General features: G+C 35.7%; 1 protein-coding gene across 1 annotated transcript; it reads left to right on the top strand.

The window, feature by feature from the left end:
- Positions 1–11,197: 11,197 nt before the first annotated feature.
- On the top strand, positions 11,198–12,726 carry LOC118746360 (YLP motif-containing protein 1-like). Its single transcript, XM_036480215.1, has one exon. The coding sequence runs from the start codon at positions 11,234–11,236 to the stop codon at positions 12,686–12,688; it is 1,455 nt and encodes a 484-aa protein (XP_036336108.1). The 5' UTR covers positions 11,198–11,233; the 3' UTR covers positions 12,689–12,726.
- Positions 12,727–18,212: the final 5,486 nt, after the last annotated feature.

Here is an 18,212-nt window from a genome sequence, read left to right as displayed (position 1 = left end):
GAGATACCTTGTCAAATGCCTTGCTGAAATCAGTGTAAATCACGTCCGTTCGAAGATTGTTTTTAAACCCATTAGACACATAAGTAGTGAATTCAAGAAGATTGGATACAGTTGATTTACCTTTGCAAAAACCGTGTTGCGATAGATCAATAGCAGAAGTAATAGAGTGAGATAGTTCTTCCGTAACGATTGCCTCAAAAACTTTAGCAATAGCACAAAGCTTCGCAATTCCTCTATAGTTTACGATGTTAGTCCTACTTCCATTTTTATAAAGTGGCAAGATAAACGAATCCTTCCAGGAAGATGGGAAGACACCCTGTTTTAGGGAAGCATTAAAAATATTTGCCAGAGGCTTATACAAATACTCTGCACAACTTTTAAGAACACTTGTGGGTATACCGTCTGGGCCAGCTGTATATGAAATTTTCAAACAATTCAAATGAATGAGGACGTCCGCAGCAGATATCGATGGAATTCGGATACAATCAAATGATGGCAGATCGAATGGGTAGCTAGATAGATTCGAATTCAGTTGGGAAGATGTAGAACTGGCAGAGTAGTTTGACTCGAAGAAACCAGCAAACATATCGGCAATAATATTTTCGTCACTGGAAACTAAGTCATTTAACTTCAATGTTGAGGGATAACCGTTAGTCTTACGCTTAGTGTTCACAAATGCGTAAAACGATTTGGGATTAGAAACTATATTGAGTCGAACCCTGTTAATATAATTATTGTAACACTTTTTGTTCAATACATTGTATTTATGCCTAAGAATGGAGTACGCGGAGTAGTGAGAAGACAAGCCAGATTTTTTAAAAAGCTTAAATGCTTTGGATTTTTGATTTTTTAAGCGTTTCAATTCGCCAGTAAACCACTGAGCGTTAGACGTTACGTTAGCTTCCTTAACAAGAGGAATGATTTTACTGAAAATGTGGCGTAAGGAATTGCTAAAATGTAAGGCACTATCTTCAGCATTCCCATCATACTGGGGCCAAGTTATCTTCGATATCTCTAACCTAAGTTTATTATAATCTGCTGTTTTAAATGAGTAACGCTCCGCTCTTGATTTTTTACTGATAAAGCAACATGAGTTGCGTGAATTTATCAAGGACAATTCTAGTGGTGGGTGGTGAGAATCAACAGGGGTAATCAAAGCATAGCTAGGGGCTATTGTGACGTTGGAAACATCGTCCACAAAAACTAAATCCAGACATTTACCTAAGTTATTACTAACAGAGTTGACCTGGTAAAGACTAAGATCTGACAGATCGTTCAAAAATTGATTGAAGAGATCACGAGAGGAATTTGGTACTAGAATACCATCTATTAGATCCCAAGAAACACCCGCAAGATTGAAGTCACCCAGGACAATAACAGTATCGGAGGGCTTCACCATGGCATGTAGAGAGAGCAGTAAGGAGGAGTGTTTTAAATAAACAGAAAGGCTCGAGTTAGGTGGTATATAAGCAGCAACAAGATAAACGCTAATAGAATGATATCTTATTCGAATGCAGAGGAATTCAACTTCATCGGTGTCAGTGAACTCAATTTCTTCAGAAGAAAGGTCAGTCTGGACAGCGATTAAGACGCCTCCACCTTTTTTATTTAAACGGTCGTTTCGAAACACTTCATACTTAGGACACAAAATTTCCGAGTTGAACACATTCGGCTTGAGCCAGGTTTCAGTAAACACCAGTACTTTGAAGTCAAAATCATAGGACTGCAAGTGTAACCTTGATAGCTTTGTGTTCAAACCTCTCACATTTTGGTAGTAAATGCTAATGGTGAGGTTACTTATTAGTTTTTTGATGCCGAGGTGGAAAGCGGAAGTTGAGCCAAATTTTGCCCTTGCGGTCTAGATCTAAATTCAAATTCGCGAATGAAGGCACCGCTTGGCCAAAAAGATGGGCTCATTACTCTATCAAAGCAGTCTTCGGATATGTCTATTTTAAAAGAAGAAATGCTTCTTTCATACGAGAATCTGAACTTGCGTACATGCAACTCATTTGCTATCAGCCTGGAAGTTAGATACCCCTTCACATCATCGACAGTGGTATCTTTTGAAAACCTAGATATAAAGACCGATTTTTTGGAAGGGACAGCGATTAAATCCCTCGGGACGGGGTTAACGCAATCGGAAACGGTTTCAGATGTGGTAGGGGGTTGCGGAACAGGGGGTTGCGGAACAGCTGTCAACTTTTTGGAAGGAGCAACGATGGCTTCGGATGTGGTAGGGGGTTGAGATGTAGTTGTGGAGTTTTTGGAAGGAGCAACGACTACTTGCATTGGAACGGTGTTGACGCAATCGGTGATGGCTTCAGATGTGGTGGAGGGTTGAGATGAAGCTGTTGAACAGGAATTTAGTGAGGCTCCAGTAGAAGAAGGACGTGGTTGGGGAGATTCAGTCCGCCGAGGAATCGGTTGTGTTTAAAATTTATAAAGGTAATAATTAATGTTTAAAATTTGAGATTTGGATAAGAATAAAATAAATAAATAGTTCTTAATTTTTATCCATTGTTCGGCTTGTTGGTTGATAATAGAAATTAACAAATAATTATGTTAATCGTGTTATTAAAAAAAGTCAAAAATAAATGAAAATTATCAAAAATAACAAAATAATAATGTAATTAAAATTAATGATTTAATTAACATTTTTTTCAGTAATTCATGAATATATAATAAAAAACTTTTGATTAAGTGCACTTTAATATATTACACATTTTTATTTAGCAGCCTTAGATTTCCAATAATTAGTGTTAAATTTTTTTAGTATTAATTAAAAGCAAAAATAAATACACAAATATTCCAGACTTTCGAACATAAATTTAAATGCATTTTTCATTAAATGTTATTAAAAGTAAAAGGTTTCAGGTACAATAAATACTATATTTTTATCTTTTTTAATAATTTTGAATACGCAAAAGAAAACATTTTAGTTAAAAATAAAATGAATACTTTTGTTCATTTTTGAATGATATAAAATAGAAATAAAAGAGTTCATTAAAATAAATTAAATTCATTAACTTTGCACATTTTAGTATATTCTTTTTAAAAATTTATAAAGGTAATAATTAATGTTTAAAATTTGAGATTTGGATAAGAATAAAATAAATAAATAGTTCTTAATTTTTATCCATTGTTCGGCTTGTTGGTTGATAATAGAAATTAACAAATAATTATGTTAATCGTGTTATTAAAAAAAGTCAAAAATAAATGAAAATTATCAAAAATAACAAAATAATAATGTAATTAAAATTAATGATTTAATTAACATTTTTTTCAGTAATTAATTATTAATCATTAAAAAGGTGGTAATATCGGTATGTAATCATTAAACGGTTATCCAAAAAACATGCTTTAATCAATAATCATTATGAATATTTATCATTATTTAACAGGTCTGGTATAATTGAACACGTACTCGATTTATTGGTTTACAAAATATACCCAAATAAAAGTTATAATATTTTGTGTACTTTATTGTATTAAACTGTCGAAGTCAAATAAAACATGGCATGACTAAATCGTTTTGTACTTGGCACAAGTCTGATCATTTTCGAACTAGTTCGGTTTCTGTCAGGAAATTCTAGTTGTAAACTAGAATTTTTCCTGACTAGTTTGGGGTTTCGCTGCAGGGCAGGCATACATTTGGAAAAATTGGGATGTATTATTTTTTTTTTTTTTTTTGCATAGAGTGTAGTTCTGCGTTGAACTCCCTTCTACAGTATGCGCATAAAATCGAACGGTATTTTGGTCAATAACTGATAAGCGAACTATTGAAAATTAAAGGTAAATTGTTATTGTTTTTTTTTTTAACCCTCAATGCCATGCGCTTATTTGTTCTCAGCTTCTTAGGTTTTTCAGTGGTGGCGCGCAAACGCGGACCGCCGCGGTTAAGCGCCAACAGGCTTGCTTCCACCTCCCCGCGCCCCCCCTCGCCATTACGACGGAAATTTTATTTGTTTGTATACTTACATAATTTAAGTGCTCTATATGAATGTACTTGCGGTGATGTGGATGACGCATGGGCTGTTTTAACTGAGAAGGTGACTGTAAATTTCACAAACAACAAAAATTAGTAAAGGGCAGAAATAACATAAATCAGCCGAGGATGAGTGGTTTGTGTAACATCAAGGCACACACGCGCGGGCTTTATTTCATTTTTTAGGAAATGATGCCCGCGGGCGTTATTGCCATATAGAAAGGGAAATAATGCCCACCGGCAAAAGGCAATAAAGCCGCGGGATTTGTTTCCTTTTTTTTAGGAAATAAAGCCCATGCGCGTTATTTCCGCGGGCGTTATTGCACTGCACCCAGATCTTCATTTAGAAAAGTAAACAATTGTTATTTAATGAATGTTCAATATGATTTTTCTATCTTCGTTTGATTTGATTCTGCAATTTTCCAAATGAAAATGAAACACTGGGTTACACATCAAAATAGAAACATTAAAACTAAAACTTTGTACCGTTTTTAAATTAAAACAAGTAATGAAGTATAAGTTCAGGCGAAACCGAACTTTATTTATCCGGCGCACGTATTAAATATCGTTTTTTTCACCTTTCAGTAAACTGCATTATAAGCAAAAGTATTTTTACTGATATCAAACAGTTTCGATAATATGCTATGCAATATTGAAATAATTGGAGCAAGTTTGGTGGAAATCAATACGGGGGCTATCAATATACACTTACATATGGGTGTTTCCAGCGGAATGTCCACCACGACAAAAAAAAAAGTTTTATATCTAACGTATTTACGGGCCGATTTGTCTGCTTTTTAAAGTATATACTGGCTATGTAAGTAGAATCATGTTTGCATAAAATGGTCTTCCTAGGTGGTGCCAAGGTCGAGATATTTCGAAAAACCGTATTTATGGTCCGATTTGGTTCGAATTTGGCGTATGTGGTTGAAACATAATAAATCATAGACTTTTAATAAATTGACCCTGAATTGGCGCTGAAGTCAAAATATAAAGTATATTCTACATAAAATACAAGTTTTATTTGCGTTAAAAATTCATTTAAAAGCAATATTAACAAAAATATAACGATGGAAATTTATGTCACGTGACGCCACGTCACGTCACGTTTTACACTTGGCGTTGTAAAATAGAATTGAAACAATTTTCATTAATTCAAAAAACTCTAAAAACAACTAGAATTGCTCCAAATCATATTAAAATAAGTTTCATGAAAATAGCCATCCACAATTCGCAGAGTTTTGCGATTTTGTACGAAAAGAAAAAATCAACTTCCATTTTTTGTCACGTAACGACACTCTGTTTAAATGCTTATATTTCAGGACCAAGCAGTTCGATTGATTTCATTTTTCGGTTAAATATAGAACTAATTATGTGCTATACAATGGCCCAAAATAGTTAAAGAAAACAAATGGTATTCCTTTTTTGTATCACATTGAAATCGTACGACTGTCACGTGCGCCACCATGGGAATGCCCATATGTAGCCATAAGTGGGTGGTGCCACGTATATTTTACAAAAATCAATTATATTTTGTCTTGTTAAGAGATTGTTGTAAGTTGGCGTGTTTAGTTATTGAAACATCGGAATTTTCGTATTTTTGAAATTTACCGTTATATGGATTTCAAAGATTTTCAACATATCGCTTTTTTGAGCCAAGGTTGATAAATGTACCGAGTTTGGTAGAAACTCATAAACCGGTTACCGAGATACACATATGTAGGCGTAAGTGGACGGTGTCACGCCCAATTTCCCTAAGTAGCATTTTTTGCTGAGCGGTCATTGTATCGATTTTGAGTAAATTAGCTTAAATAGCTACTAATTTATCGCAGTTTTCGTATTTCTGTAAATTACCGTTATATGGGAGGTAGGCGTGGTTCTTGTCTGATTTCAAAACTCTTTAACGGGTTTCTTAATTAGGCTTTAAGCAATGTACGTACCATGATACAAAAAAAAGGTAGTTTCATTTCAAAATTTTTCACAAAAAATAAAATTTTGCAGTTTCATAAATTCTGTGTTCGTATGGAAAAGTAGCTTATGTCGAAAGGCTGGCTTTAGTATAATGCGGCGATCCCTTTATTTTTTAAACGGCAAGGAATTTTTTGATGAGACTTAATAAGAATATTGACTTGCTAGTATCGGAACTATTTCTTCCACGTTTATTTGCCAAAAGTTGTTCAACGGCTTAGCGCCAGTGAGTGATTCGCAATCGTATGCTGCGAATGCCGATTTATACTAAAGCCAGCTTTTCGACATAAGCTACTTTTCCATATGAACACAGAATTGTACAAAATTATAAGCTACCTTGCCACATTGATAGCAATCAAACAATACATCAGAGGATTTAATATTGTGCGTTGGAAATGTTCGGTTATTTGTGAAATGATTTTTCGGTGGTGAGCGGAGGGGGAAGGTGTGTGTCACCTAAAACTCATTAGAAAGAGCACAGTATAAACTTTAAGAAAATTCATCCTTCATCTCCCTGCCTTCTTCAGCAGGCACTCGGGCCCATTTCAAAATGGGATAAAATTGGCATTTTCGCAAAGAAAAATTAAACTCGTGTTAGGCCATCAGCAGTAATCTTTTCCGCGTTGGTGGCCTTCGGCCGCGCTAGAAAAAATTACCTCATCAGTCCCACTCCGGTTACGCCATCCACAGTATTTTTGCGCAAAATTTACCTCCAAATTTACAAAAAAAAATGCATATTTTAAACCGAAACTTTTGTTTTAAATTAAAGCTTAGTCCTTTGGCTAGACTTATATTTTACAATTTTTTGATTCGGGTCACGCGTTTGGACACGATAACCCAAAATCATTGTACAAATAACCGAACCGTACCCAAACTGTCTTATGCATTTTTCTGTAAACAATTTTTTTTTTTTTTTTTAAATGAAACTGAACTAGTTTTCATCTTATGTGAATAATTCTTGTCACAAATACATAGTTTCGTGGTTATATTTATGTATATTTATTTTTTAGCAGCGCCACGCCTTTATCATAAAATTGTTACTGTTACAAGTTGCAGGGCATCATTTCACTCGACCTCACCCCTCTTCCACAGATAACGGTACATCGGTTAGAGGTTTACAAATATTTTGTACCAGCAATTAGATCGTATTACGTACTCTATCCTCGGTAAAGCAAAATACTTTTTTTTCGAACCTTTGCACCGGTGTATCGAATTCGTTCAGTTTGAGAACGCGCAAGACTTTACTTTTAATATTTTCATCCAACTTCACTAACTTCAAAATTTTCTTTTATTTTTTCAAGAAACAAAAATTTTGCTGCTAGTGAATCTTGTAGCATGAATTTAGTTAAATGTCATAAACTTATTAAAAGTCAAGTGGTCGGCAACAACAACGAATGTCAATAAATGAAACTACCTTCTATTTTTGTATCATGGTTCGTACCGAGTTTGGTGGGGATTGGTAAAGGGACTACGGAGATGCAGCATTTCATAGTAAGCGGGCGGTGCCCCGCCCATTTTCAAAAAATTGCATAACGGTTTGATTTTATGCCCCAAATTCTACTTCGCGTACCAACTTTCAACAATTTGGATGCAGTATTTTGGGAAATGGCGTAGTTTTTGCATACATATTTCGAAAATACCGTTATATGGATAAAGGGAAACTTACCTACCAAATTTCGTGGACATAACTCAATTTTTTCTCGAGTTATCGTGTAAACGAACAGACATGGCTTAATCGATTTCTCTTTTCATTCTGAGCATTTATGTATACATTTTTCAATATCTATCTCGATTCGTTTTGGCTGTTACAAACAACCGTTATACGCACAAAGTTATAATACCCTTGTGCACAAGTGCGCACGGGTACAAAAATTGACAAATGTTCGGCCAAAGTTCGGTTTTTTTTTAGGCCGAAGCCGAACCGAAACCGAACCGAACTTTGGTGGCCGAACATGGCCGAAGCCGGAGCCGAAGTTCGGTCGTACTCTAAATATTAGAGTGTCCGTTATTTCCCAAGTAGGTTTTTTTTATTCGAGCGGCCCCTATAATTAAAGATTTTACCCTAAAACTAAGTATGGAGCCAAAATAAGTTAATTAGAAAGCGTTACGTACTCCCTTTACATTTTGTATGAACATTTGTATGTGAATTGACCTTTTGTTGAACTTAGTAAATAATCTTATAAACTAAGTCAACTACAATAATTCTGATTACATATTTCGCTTGGAAATTTAATGGTCTTCAAAATATTTTATAAGCAAATTTTATGTAATAGTTAAGACGTTATTCACTCTCAAAGTAGAGATTATGATCAATGCAATAGATTTGCTATTTAGAGTACGAGTTGATTGGTAAAAAGCAAAGTTAAACTCTTTCCTTAGAATTTTTTTGCTAACTTAATTGATTAATTGATTAGCATAGGTATTTTAAAACTTGCAGTTAAACATAATATGTAGCTTGGAACTATTGGAAAAAATCTTTGTTTTTCTGGAAATAAAAATACATCAATCTAAATTATTTTCACTACTGTGCATAATTTAATGGTTTTAGCTGCTCACATATTAGCAAATAACTCACGAAATCGTTCGATGCTAGCCGTCTAAATGAAAGAGTTTTAAAGTAAAACCCCAAACATCTTAACAATCAATTGTATGTTATAAAAAAATTTCCGTTTACCAAATTTCAGTCGTTCAAACAGACAGACGGATTCGACTAAAGCGACTCAGCTCGATGTTAGTCGAAAGTTATAATACCACTTCATGTTCACGAAGGGTATAATTAGCATAAATTTGAATTTATAAGGATAATCAAACATACTCCTGTACATACCTACACACTAGGGTGATTGACTCGGTTTTTCCAAACCACCGGTTTTTTTATATCTTAGGCGGTTTTTTGAAATCTCGGTTTTCCGAATATCGAATAAACCGGATTTTTTTATCGGACAAACCGGTTTTTTTCGTTTTATACAAATCTTGACCTCTAAAGAAAAGTTTTGAGGTTTTTGAAGTTTTTAAAGCTTTTTCCAGTTTAAGGAAAATCACTAGATAGTTTTAAAATTATATCCTATTTTATTTGGGTATGAACAGTATATGATATTTAATTCTAATAAATGAATGTTTGCCGCTTAAACGTTTTCTACATGTTTGATTTACTTTTACTTCACCTCCCAAGAAGCTTTTTTATTGCAGAAGTCTGTACACTGGGAGAATTGCCATTGTCTGCCGAGGGGCGACCGCTATTTGAAAAAACCTTATTATGTTGCTGGGCCCTACTACTCAATCCGAAAAAATTCAGAAAAAATGCAATAAAGTATTTAAAGAATGTTAAAATGAGACCAAACTGTTTTTATTTATTTTACTTTTGATCTAAAAAAATTTTTAACGTATTTTCATTGGTCCTTTTCTAAATAAAATCAATATTTATTGTTAATAATTTTATTGTAACTTTTGGTCATGACTTCATACCATTATAAGCATTTTTACTGTATGGAAACTATGTACAAGAAAACCGGGTTTTTCGGTTTCTTATGGTGATTTCTACTAAAGAATGACGCCTTTTAGTTGCCCCTTTCTCTTTTCGTGTTCGATTCTAAAATAAAGGCAAACGGCGAAAACATTTTGTGTTCGTTTCTTAAAATGTCGCACTCTTTTAAGGCAAAAAATTGCACATTCTCTGGAAGAGACGAAATTACCATTAATTTCAAAATCTGGATCCGTTTTTTTCAAATTGCAATTTTTCGAATAACTCGAAAACCGGTTTTGTAAAAAAGGCGAATAAACGAAGACCCTACTACACACGTACCTATGCATGTAATGTACATATCGCTCATTTACATACCCTGCAAACCATTTTTCAGAGTATTCTGAACTGTAGAGAAATTTTAAAGAATTCGTAAAGATATCATCCGATTTTTCACCGAATTTTCTAAAATGAAATAAACTGCGCGCTTTTCAATGCTTCAACGAAATTTCGGAAGAAAATCGGTAAAGCAATGCTGCTATTTGAAGAATTTCTTGGAAGATTTTTTTCAGAATTTTCTTTATTTTTCGTACAGAAATTTCTTTACGAGTTCGTATCAACCACTTCATACAATTTTCCTTTAAGATTCGTAAAAAAAATCGTTACAGAAATAAGATACTCCTGAAGATTTCATTAAGATTTCGGGAACTTGGGTTTGCAGGGTATCTGCTAGAAGACTGTCTATACTTGAAAAACTACATTTTTTAAGGGATGCGTTTAAAGCTTTCAATTCGCCTCCAAAATGCAAAAAAAAACTACTCTAGATTTTACCAAAACACTTTTACACAATATGAAGCAAGGCGAATTAATATAAGGTGATAGCAGGAGTACAACCACAAAAATTTACATGTATTTTGTTTTTGCTTTGGCGGCATAAACTGTCAAAATCTGTAAGAGTGTATGTAGAAATTCAAACAAAATTTTTCAATTTGATATCAGAAGCCGTGCGGCGAAACACATACACAAAATCAGCTGAGCTAGTAACACCACCTTATATAAATTCGCCTAGATATGAAGCATGATGTAGCGAGTAACTCTGCATTATTTCAAAAATTTCGTCTTTTGAGTTGTGACACTCGATTATTTAGTACATAAATGAGCGACATTAATGTACTTACATATTGTAAATTTTTCAATGCTATCATCTCAAATTACTTGTACCAAAGTACACTTACGATTTGTGCAGATACCGCTAAATATACGTATGCAAAATAAATATGTTTACAATTAAAGTACTTCCGAAAGTCTTTATTACACGCCGATCTTCTGTTTTTTATAGCAAGCCAAATGGCCAAATGTGCAGCCCAAATAGTGCGATGAACTCTTCCACTTGCAAAAAAAAGAAGAAAAATCGATCACAAGACCTATTGAAAACCGCTATGAGCGTCTACACTCTTCTTCGTCATACTCGAAAATATTTATATGTAACTCCTCAAGGTCTACTTGTTTCCAACTCTTTAATATAAAAAGCAAGTGTTCGTTAGCGGATTGCAATCACAATCGAACCGTCATTTTAGAGGCACACTTCGCCAAAACAGCTAACGCACAAACCGCACGCACAATCGAACGGTACTTTAAGAAAAAGCACAGACACAACAACAACAACAGAGAAGATGGTTAGTATTGCAGGTGCCATCAAATGCCAAGCTATTATAATTAAATACGAGCACGAAATAGTTATTGAAATATTTTAAATATGGAATTTTTTACAGCATTTTACCACTTTGGCGCTTGCAGCCTGCGCGGCCTTCGGCATAACCATGGCAGATGTCTCACATTTGACCAATCACTACATACCACCAAAAACGATGATGCCAAGTAGCACAGCTAGAGCAACAATGATGCAGCCGAGTGATAGGTTGCCAAATACCCGTATGAAGGAACGCATTGTGACCACCATTGAGAAACAGGAACTGCGCGAATTGCCAACTCAAACAGAATATCTACAACCAGGGCAGCAGCCTTATGGCATAGGTGCAGCCAGCAGTTCAAGCAGCAACAATCAGGGCGGCGGCATGCCTGCAAGGGGACACAGTGGGGAGTTGCCGTTGGAAATGATGATTCCGAGAGAACTGTTGTCGCCACCACCACCACCACCACCGCCACGTAGTCAGGAAGAGCAGCCAATCGTTGCACCAGCCACTCAGTATTTGGCACCCATGGAGAGCACGGAGTCAACTAATCAAAGGCAACAAAATAGTATGCCTATGCGTCAGTACTTGGCGCCACCGATGACTTCATCTGATGAACCACAACAAATGAATTCAATAACTGCCGATAGTAATCATCATTTCGCTCCAGATGTGAATGCTCATGACCAACAGGAGACGCTCCAGGACACTTCTGCTCCGTCGAGACAGTATTTATCGCCAATGTCAATGTCTATTCAAGAGCATGAATCTCGAGAGGCGTCAATGGCCATGCCAAACAATCAGTATTTGGCTCCAGCACCAACAATGCCCAGCAGTGGGCAACAACTGCAGCAACAATCAGCGCCAGCTGTGCATTACTTGCCACCACAGCAGCAGATGCTTGAAATGCCTCCAAGGCAATACTTGGCTCCTCAAATTCAAAGACATGAAATGCAAATGCACCAGCAAATGGAACCTGAGCAAAGATCTCAGGCAATGCCAGCATCCAGTTATTTGCCGCCAACATCAAATATGTCTCCACCGACATTAGAAATGTCCTCGCCGTCAATGGAAGTTGTGCCACAAATGGAACCGACACGTGAATATCTAAGTCCATTTGGAGAAGCCGAAAATGTAGCAGAAGCCGCACAAGAATCCGCCAAAGAAGCCACAGCAATGTTTGAAGAGCAATCGGCTCATCAGCCAACGCCACCAGCGCTCGCCGAAGAGCCGGCTAGCTACTATCTACCACCACAGTCGCCTGCAGCTCAACAGCTTAACTACCAGCAGCAATACCAGGCATCACAACCAACGCCACAGCCAGAGCAAATGCCGCCAGTCGAATTTGTGCTTCGACACCATCAGCTGATGACGCAGCCCGGAAGTGTCGATGATGATGCGCCCGTGTTTTTTGCTCAATTCCAATCGATGAGCAGCGCCGCATCTCCCACTGCACAAACAGCAGCGGAGCCTATGCCAGCGCATTTCTTAAGCGATGACGGTTATCACTATCGTAATGGTGGTAGCGGTGAAGGACTGAGTAACGCAAATCTCGATGTAAGACGTTTCCGCGTGAGACATTGAAAGGGGGCCTTGTGGTGCTTTGTAACAAGGTTACATAAGTACTTACATATGTATTTGTTAATTATTTTCTTGTTTTAGGTATGTGTTTAAATAAAAGTGCAATTAAAATTATGAAACTTGTTTACATCGATTCAATCATCATCGAATGGAGTTTTGGCTGTATCCGCGGTTTGCTATGGCCGTATCCATTCTTTCAGGAGCTTGTCCCTGCCTTAAAATTTTTACATTCCTCGTAGTACCAATTCGTGAATGGAGAATGCGCTAAATGTATCTACATTGCTCGCAAATATCGATTCATTGAATAGTATTTTCTGAGAGCAGGAGAGGAAGTTGAGAGCTGAATCCGTTTTCCAGGAAGATTTTAAAAAAAGCTATGTCCGCTGGCTACCTTTCAGGCATCCCTGATTTAGTCCAGGTTCATGGCCTAGCGGATTCGCGTGGCGCGTTCCGATTAAAATCGCTAATAGCGATCAATTATACAAATTCATATGGCGGAGTTTATGGCGCAGACAGCAACAGCCAGGGCTGCCAACTATCCTCGGCCATTAGGTGCCATATTGAGGATAAAAAAGTGCCAAATAGGAAAATAAAAGTGGCAAAAAAAGTACTATTATTTTTAATTGGAAGATTATTGTTTATTTCCTTCCCATTTAGCAATAAAATAACCATAATTCTAAAACAAAAGGTTAATGCCAAAATATTTCAGATACACGAGTTGTATGAACTTTAGAAATTAGAAAATTTTAGCTGGAAAAAAGAAGTGCACGCAAAGGATTTCATAAAAATATATTTAAATATTGTGGCAAGTTGCAAAACTAAGTACTATTTGAAGTAAAATAAGGCCAAAAATTGCACGGTTTGAGCCAATTTGATAGTCTGGTAACATCGCCATAAGAATTTGTGATCTTATGCAATTTTTATGCCGGTATTAGTCGCTGCACCACAAATACCGCCATATGAATTTGTATAATTGATCGCTATTAGCGATTTTAATCGCTTCGTGTGCTGCGAAAAGTCAGAAGTGCTTTGAGTTGCACTACAATTTCATATCTCGATCCGTTCCGAAGATATCGACCAAAATGTGCACCAAGAAGATAAAAAAGTGTAGTTTACAATATGGGCATCAAACAAAATGTATTTCATTTCAAAGTGCATGTACCCGACTAAATATCCTTCTTTAAAAAAGCCCAAGAACCATTATTTCTCAAATAAGCCATTGATAAGATATACATAGATTTTAAAGACGTAGATGTAGTCCCATACATTTTAACCACTACTGTACATACATACATACACTTGTGGTCAGTTGATTAAGTCAAGTGACATTTTGACTAGTTTTGGCTATTTTTTTTAGTTTATTTAATGTTTATAAGCGCCACATAAATGCATATTTCAAACTTCCAACAAAAATTATGAAAATTCATCAAACATTGCACCCAAAAATTGCTGATGGTGCATTTCTCCCATACAAACAAAAGTGTCGAGCATCCTTTATATGGAAGAAAGGGCACAACACCGTCAGCAAAAAAAAATATTAAAAATCAACGCGATTTTCTAGCGTCTTCAAATTTGCACTTTAACCTACTAAAATTTAATGGGCTACAAAACTGCATACCCAAAATATTTCTAAAGCTACTGAATAAAAAGTTTCATTTCTGTCGTTTCATCCTCATTCTCGAAGAAATATGGGCCGATAACTTTTTCGGTCATAACACCGCACCAAAAAGTGCATCTGGATTTGGTGTAACTGGTACTGGTGTGCTGCCCTTAGATTTTCAGAGCCTCACAACTACAGTTTTGCTTGGAAATGCCCTTCATCCGACATTAATACATTAGGAGGGCTTCACTCACAAACACACTTACCGAAGAAGTTTATATCGTAATTCACAAAGGCCCTAACCAAAAAACTTTTATTTTACAGGAGAAGCAAAAAATATTATAACATGAGTTTCAAAAACAGGTAGCATGTGGCATGTAGCTCCGTTGTTTTTGGTACTAACACTTTAAAATTTTTATTGAAGGTATATTTTAATACATCCTACTACAATCTGTAAAAAACGCAGTTTCGAAAAAAGTGTTGGTTAGGGCCGCTGTTTATTAAGGTAACGATATGTATTTCCAGATAGGTAAAAATTTCAGTATTTTTGGAAGACGCCACTCCTCTTTTCCAATAACCCCTACTTTTCTGCATGAGTATAGGATTGATTTCAAATACCTCGGTATCTGGTCCACCTGCCTGAAAAAATTATCCTATATGTTAATCCAGACAATAAGCTACCTACTTACCAAATTTCAATCAAATCGCACCCCAAATACGATTTTTTTGAATATATCGGTCCCTGGCCGACTTACTGGAAAAAGGGAATTATATATGCTAGTCTAGGCAAAAAGCTACCTACGTACCAAATTTCGAGGAAATCGGACTATAAATACGATTTTTTCGAACAGATCGGTCCCTGGACCACTCACCGGAAAAAATGATACTATATGCTAATTTCGGCAAAAAGCTACCTGCCTACCAAATTTTAAGCAAACCGGACCATAATATGATTTTTTCGAATAGAACGGTCCCTGGTCCACCTACCAGAAAAAGTGAATTTTTTTGGCCTATTACATGGGGGTTGCTGAAAGCTATTTATATAAAAAATTTCTCTTTATATAATTAGTATATATATAAATTATTCGCTTCGGCTGCCTCTTCGGATTTTGCCCTATTCCAAGAAGTAAATTATTGATCACATTAACGCTCCCCAAGTCACCTCGAGTAAAGGACTTGACTGTTCCTACCTACAATTATCTCAGCTCTGCATGTCTATTCTTTGTCAATGCTATCCGCATCTGGAACTCTATTCCATCCCATATTCGCAGTAGTTTAAACAAAAGCAACTCTAAAAATCACTCCAGTCTCTGAGATGTGCTCTCTATGTACTTGTTTAATGAAGTCTTATTTTATGTATATGTCTTGCAATCGGAGAACTCACTTAAAAATACTACTTTCTCTGTTGCTTATCTCATGTTACTTGTATTTAGTCTTAAGTAGTTTTTGCCGTTTTAGTTATATCGTCACCTGAAATGCAAAAGACGTAACAAGCATCATCGTTGAAATGCAAAAAGTCCTCACTAATAAAAAATTCACTTTTTGATTTATGTGATGGATTTCATCGAATTCCAAGTGCCCACATCATTTTATGAAAAAAAATTAAAATATTAGTCACGACTTTTTCCATTTCATTTGTAACGTCTTTTTGCATTTCAGGTGACGATATGTACATACATATGTACTGTTATGAATATTGTGTTGCGCTATAAAAAATCTTGTCTTTTGATCTTATTGTGCTAATGATTTGATTACTAAATGAAATGAAAATGAAAATCTGTTCCGTGAATCAAAATTTTATGCACAGTTGCAGGAAGCTTATACCATGGATGTGTCTTGACCCATTGGCGCCCCGTTTCAATGACAAACTTTTCAAACTGATTCGTATTTATTGGATAACCAGATGAAAGAAATTTCAGTATGACACAGCAGCGACTTGTATTTCTTCTTGTTCAACAAAGTACAATCCTTACGTCCTTGTGCTTCACATGCTTTCTCCAAATTAGGGATGAAACGATACGAGTAAATACAAGTACATACTCTTACTTTTCGTTCGATACCAAGTAATTTTGGTATCGATACTTTTGAACCAAGTACTGAGTAGGTATCGAAAAAAAATACTCGTATCGAAACCCGATACCAAGCCGAATTTTCTTTAAGAATTTTTTTCTCCATAATATAAATCGCCCAGTGCTTTACGGCTTTTTAAACGCCAGCGACCTTCAAAGATTTAAGATGTTAATTTTTCCCCTGAAACCAGTATGAAATGAAATTTTTTAACAGATATTTCTGCTGTTCTTGATAGTTTGACAGCCAGGTGCTGTGATGATTTGGAAATTTACCACAATTAACAAAAATATAACAATTAAGTGAAAAAAATTTGATTTTTACAAATTTAGTGATCAGTGGCGCGTTTCAAGAACGATATTTCAGACAAATCGTTGATGAACAACTGTTTTTCCTTCACGTCTGCTTTGTTTTTGGCAAAAAAGTTGATTAGTTCCTGCCGGCAATCAAGTCATAACAACCACAAAATAATATTATTTGCAAGAACCATTCACTAAAATTGTAACTAACTTTTTATTATTTACTAATTCCTTTTTGATATTCAGCAATAGCAAGATGAAAAAAATTATAAACAAAAATTAGTAATATTTTTATGAATGTAGTTATAAAAGTTCACAGAGGAAACGCCAGAAAATAATGTATTGGCAACGATTTAGATGTCAACAGAATAATAACTACGCGGCCCTATTCCCATTGTCGAAACGACAGTCGTTCGTCGAAATTTGAGATTTTCATTGGCATTATGAGGCAACCAGTGACATAATCCACTACAAATTTTTATTCCTATTATCCCTTCGAAATGAAGAAGTATTGAAAACGTGTTAAAATCTGCCGTTAATTTTTTTATTTACGACATAATTCAGCGAACGACTGTCGATGCGAACGACTTACGACAACCAGAATAGGGGTGAATAAACAGAAAAAGAGATGGGTGCACAAAAAGTTAAGTTAAATGTTATACCCAAATTCCTAAAAAGTAAAGTTTTTTTTATGTCACTGTACAGAGCTCTTTAAATCTATTTTATTTTTTATGAATAAGGCCATAAGCATATACCGTTTTATAAATAAATCTTATAGCAAGATGCTATATATTTATGTATACACTTTTTGGCCGGCGAAATATGTAGTTTTTTCAACTTAATAAAAAAGTGTATTTAACCACATTAAAGTTGTTTAATATTGAATGGCGCAACACAACAACACTTTTTGTTGCACGAAACCCTTGAACACGTGCCTGCCATCTATTTCTTCTGTTTCGACATTTCGCTATTTAACACCCTTTTATTAGCTTCACCTGTATGTATGTATGTTTGTAACCGACTCCTTTGGACTCGATTTTGACCCACTTTAAGCGGACAGATTTATTTCAAACTTTGTACACTTATCAAGAATCAGCGACAATATAATAATTTCATAAATTTATCTCATTATCCTGATTAGGATCGCCAGGATTAAATAATTTCCTCACACAGCCCTGTGTGAGAGCAAGTGAGACAACTACGCTGTCTGCGCATGCGTATCGTCTACTTACTTTCCGACTCGAGCACTCGGCTTATTAGTGTTAATACATTCTATCCCTGTCAGTTGCACAGTTGGCCAAGCGGGCTAAGGCGCAAGTCGTAGGCGCGAGACAACGAACTTACCAGACATGATTCCAAATCCTGTCTATGGCTGAAAATAAATGATGTAACGCTATCTTCCACTGCTTGACCGCGGTACTGATATTAATTGCAAAGATGAATTTGGCAATACGCCACTTCTTTTAGCAGTAGAAAATAATCATTTCTATGCTGTACGAGCATTATTCAATCGCGGAGCCGATTGTGAAAAATAATTTAAATGTTACACCACTGAGTCTCG

This window comes from Rhagoletis pomonella, unplaced genomic scaffold (assembly GCF_013731165.1).
Source record: "Rhagoletis pomonella isolate Grant_MI unplaced genomic scaffold, Rhpom_1.0 Rhpom_scaffold_00010, whole genome shotgun sequence".
NCBI classification, from domain to species: Eukaryota; Metazoa; Arthropoda; class Insecta; order Diptera; family Tephritidae; genus Rhagoletis; species Rhagoletis pomonella.
Note: the sequence above shows the minus strand (reverse complement) of the source record. Positions and strands in the feature narration are given on the sequence as shown.

Excerpts from the sequence above, each read along its gene's own strand:
- LOC118746360 (XM_036480215.1), top strand. The coding sequence starts at position 11,234 with ATGGCAGATGTCTCACATTTGACCAATCACTACATACCACCAAAAACG.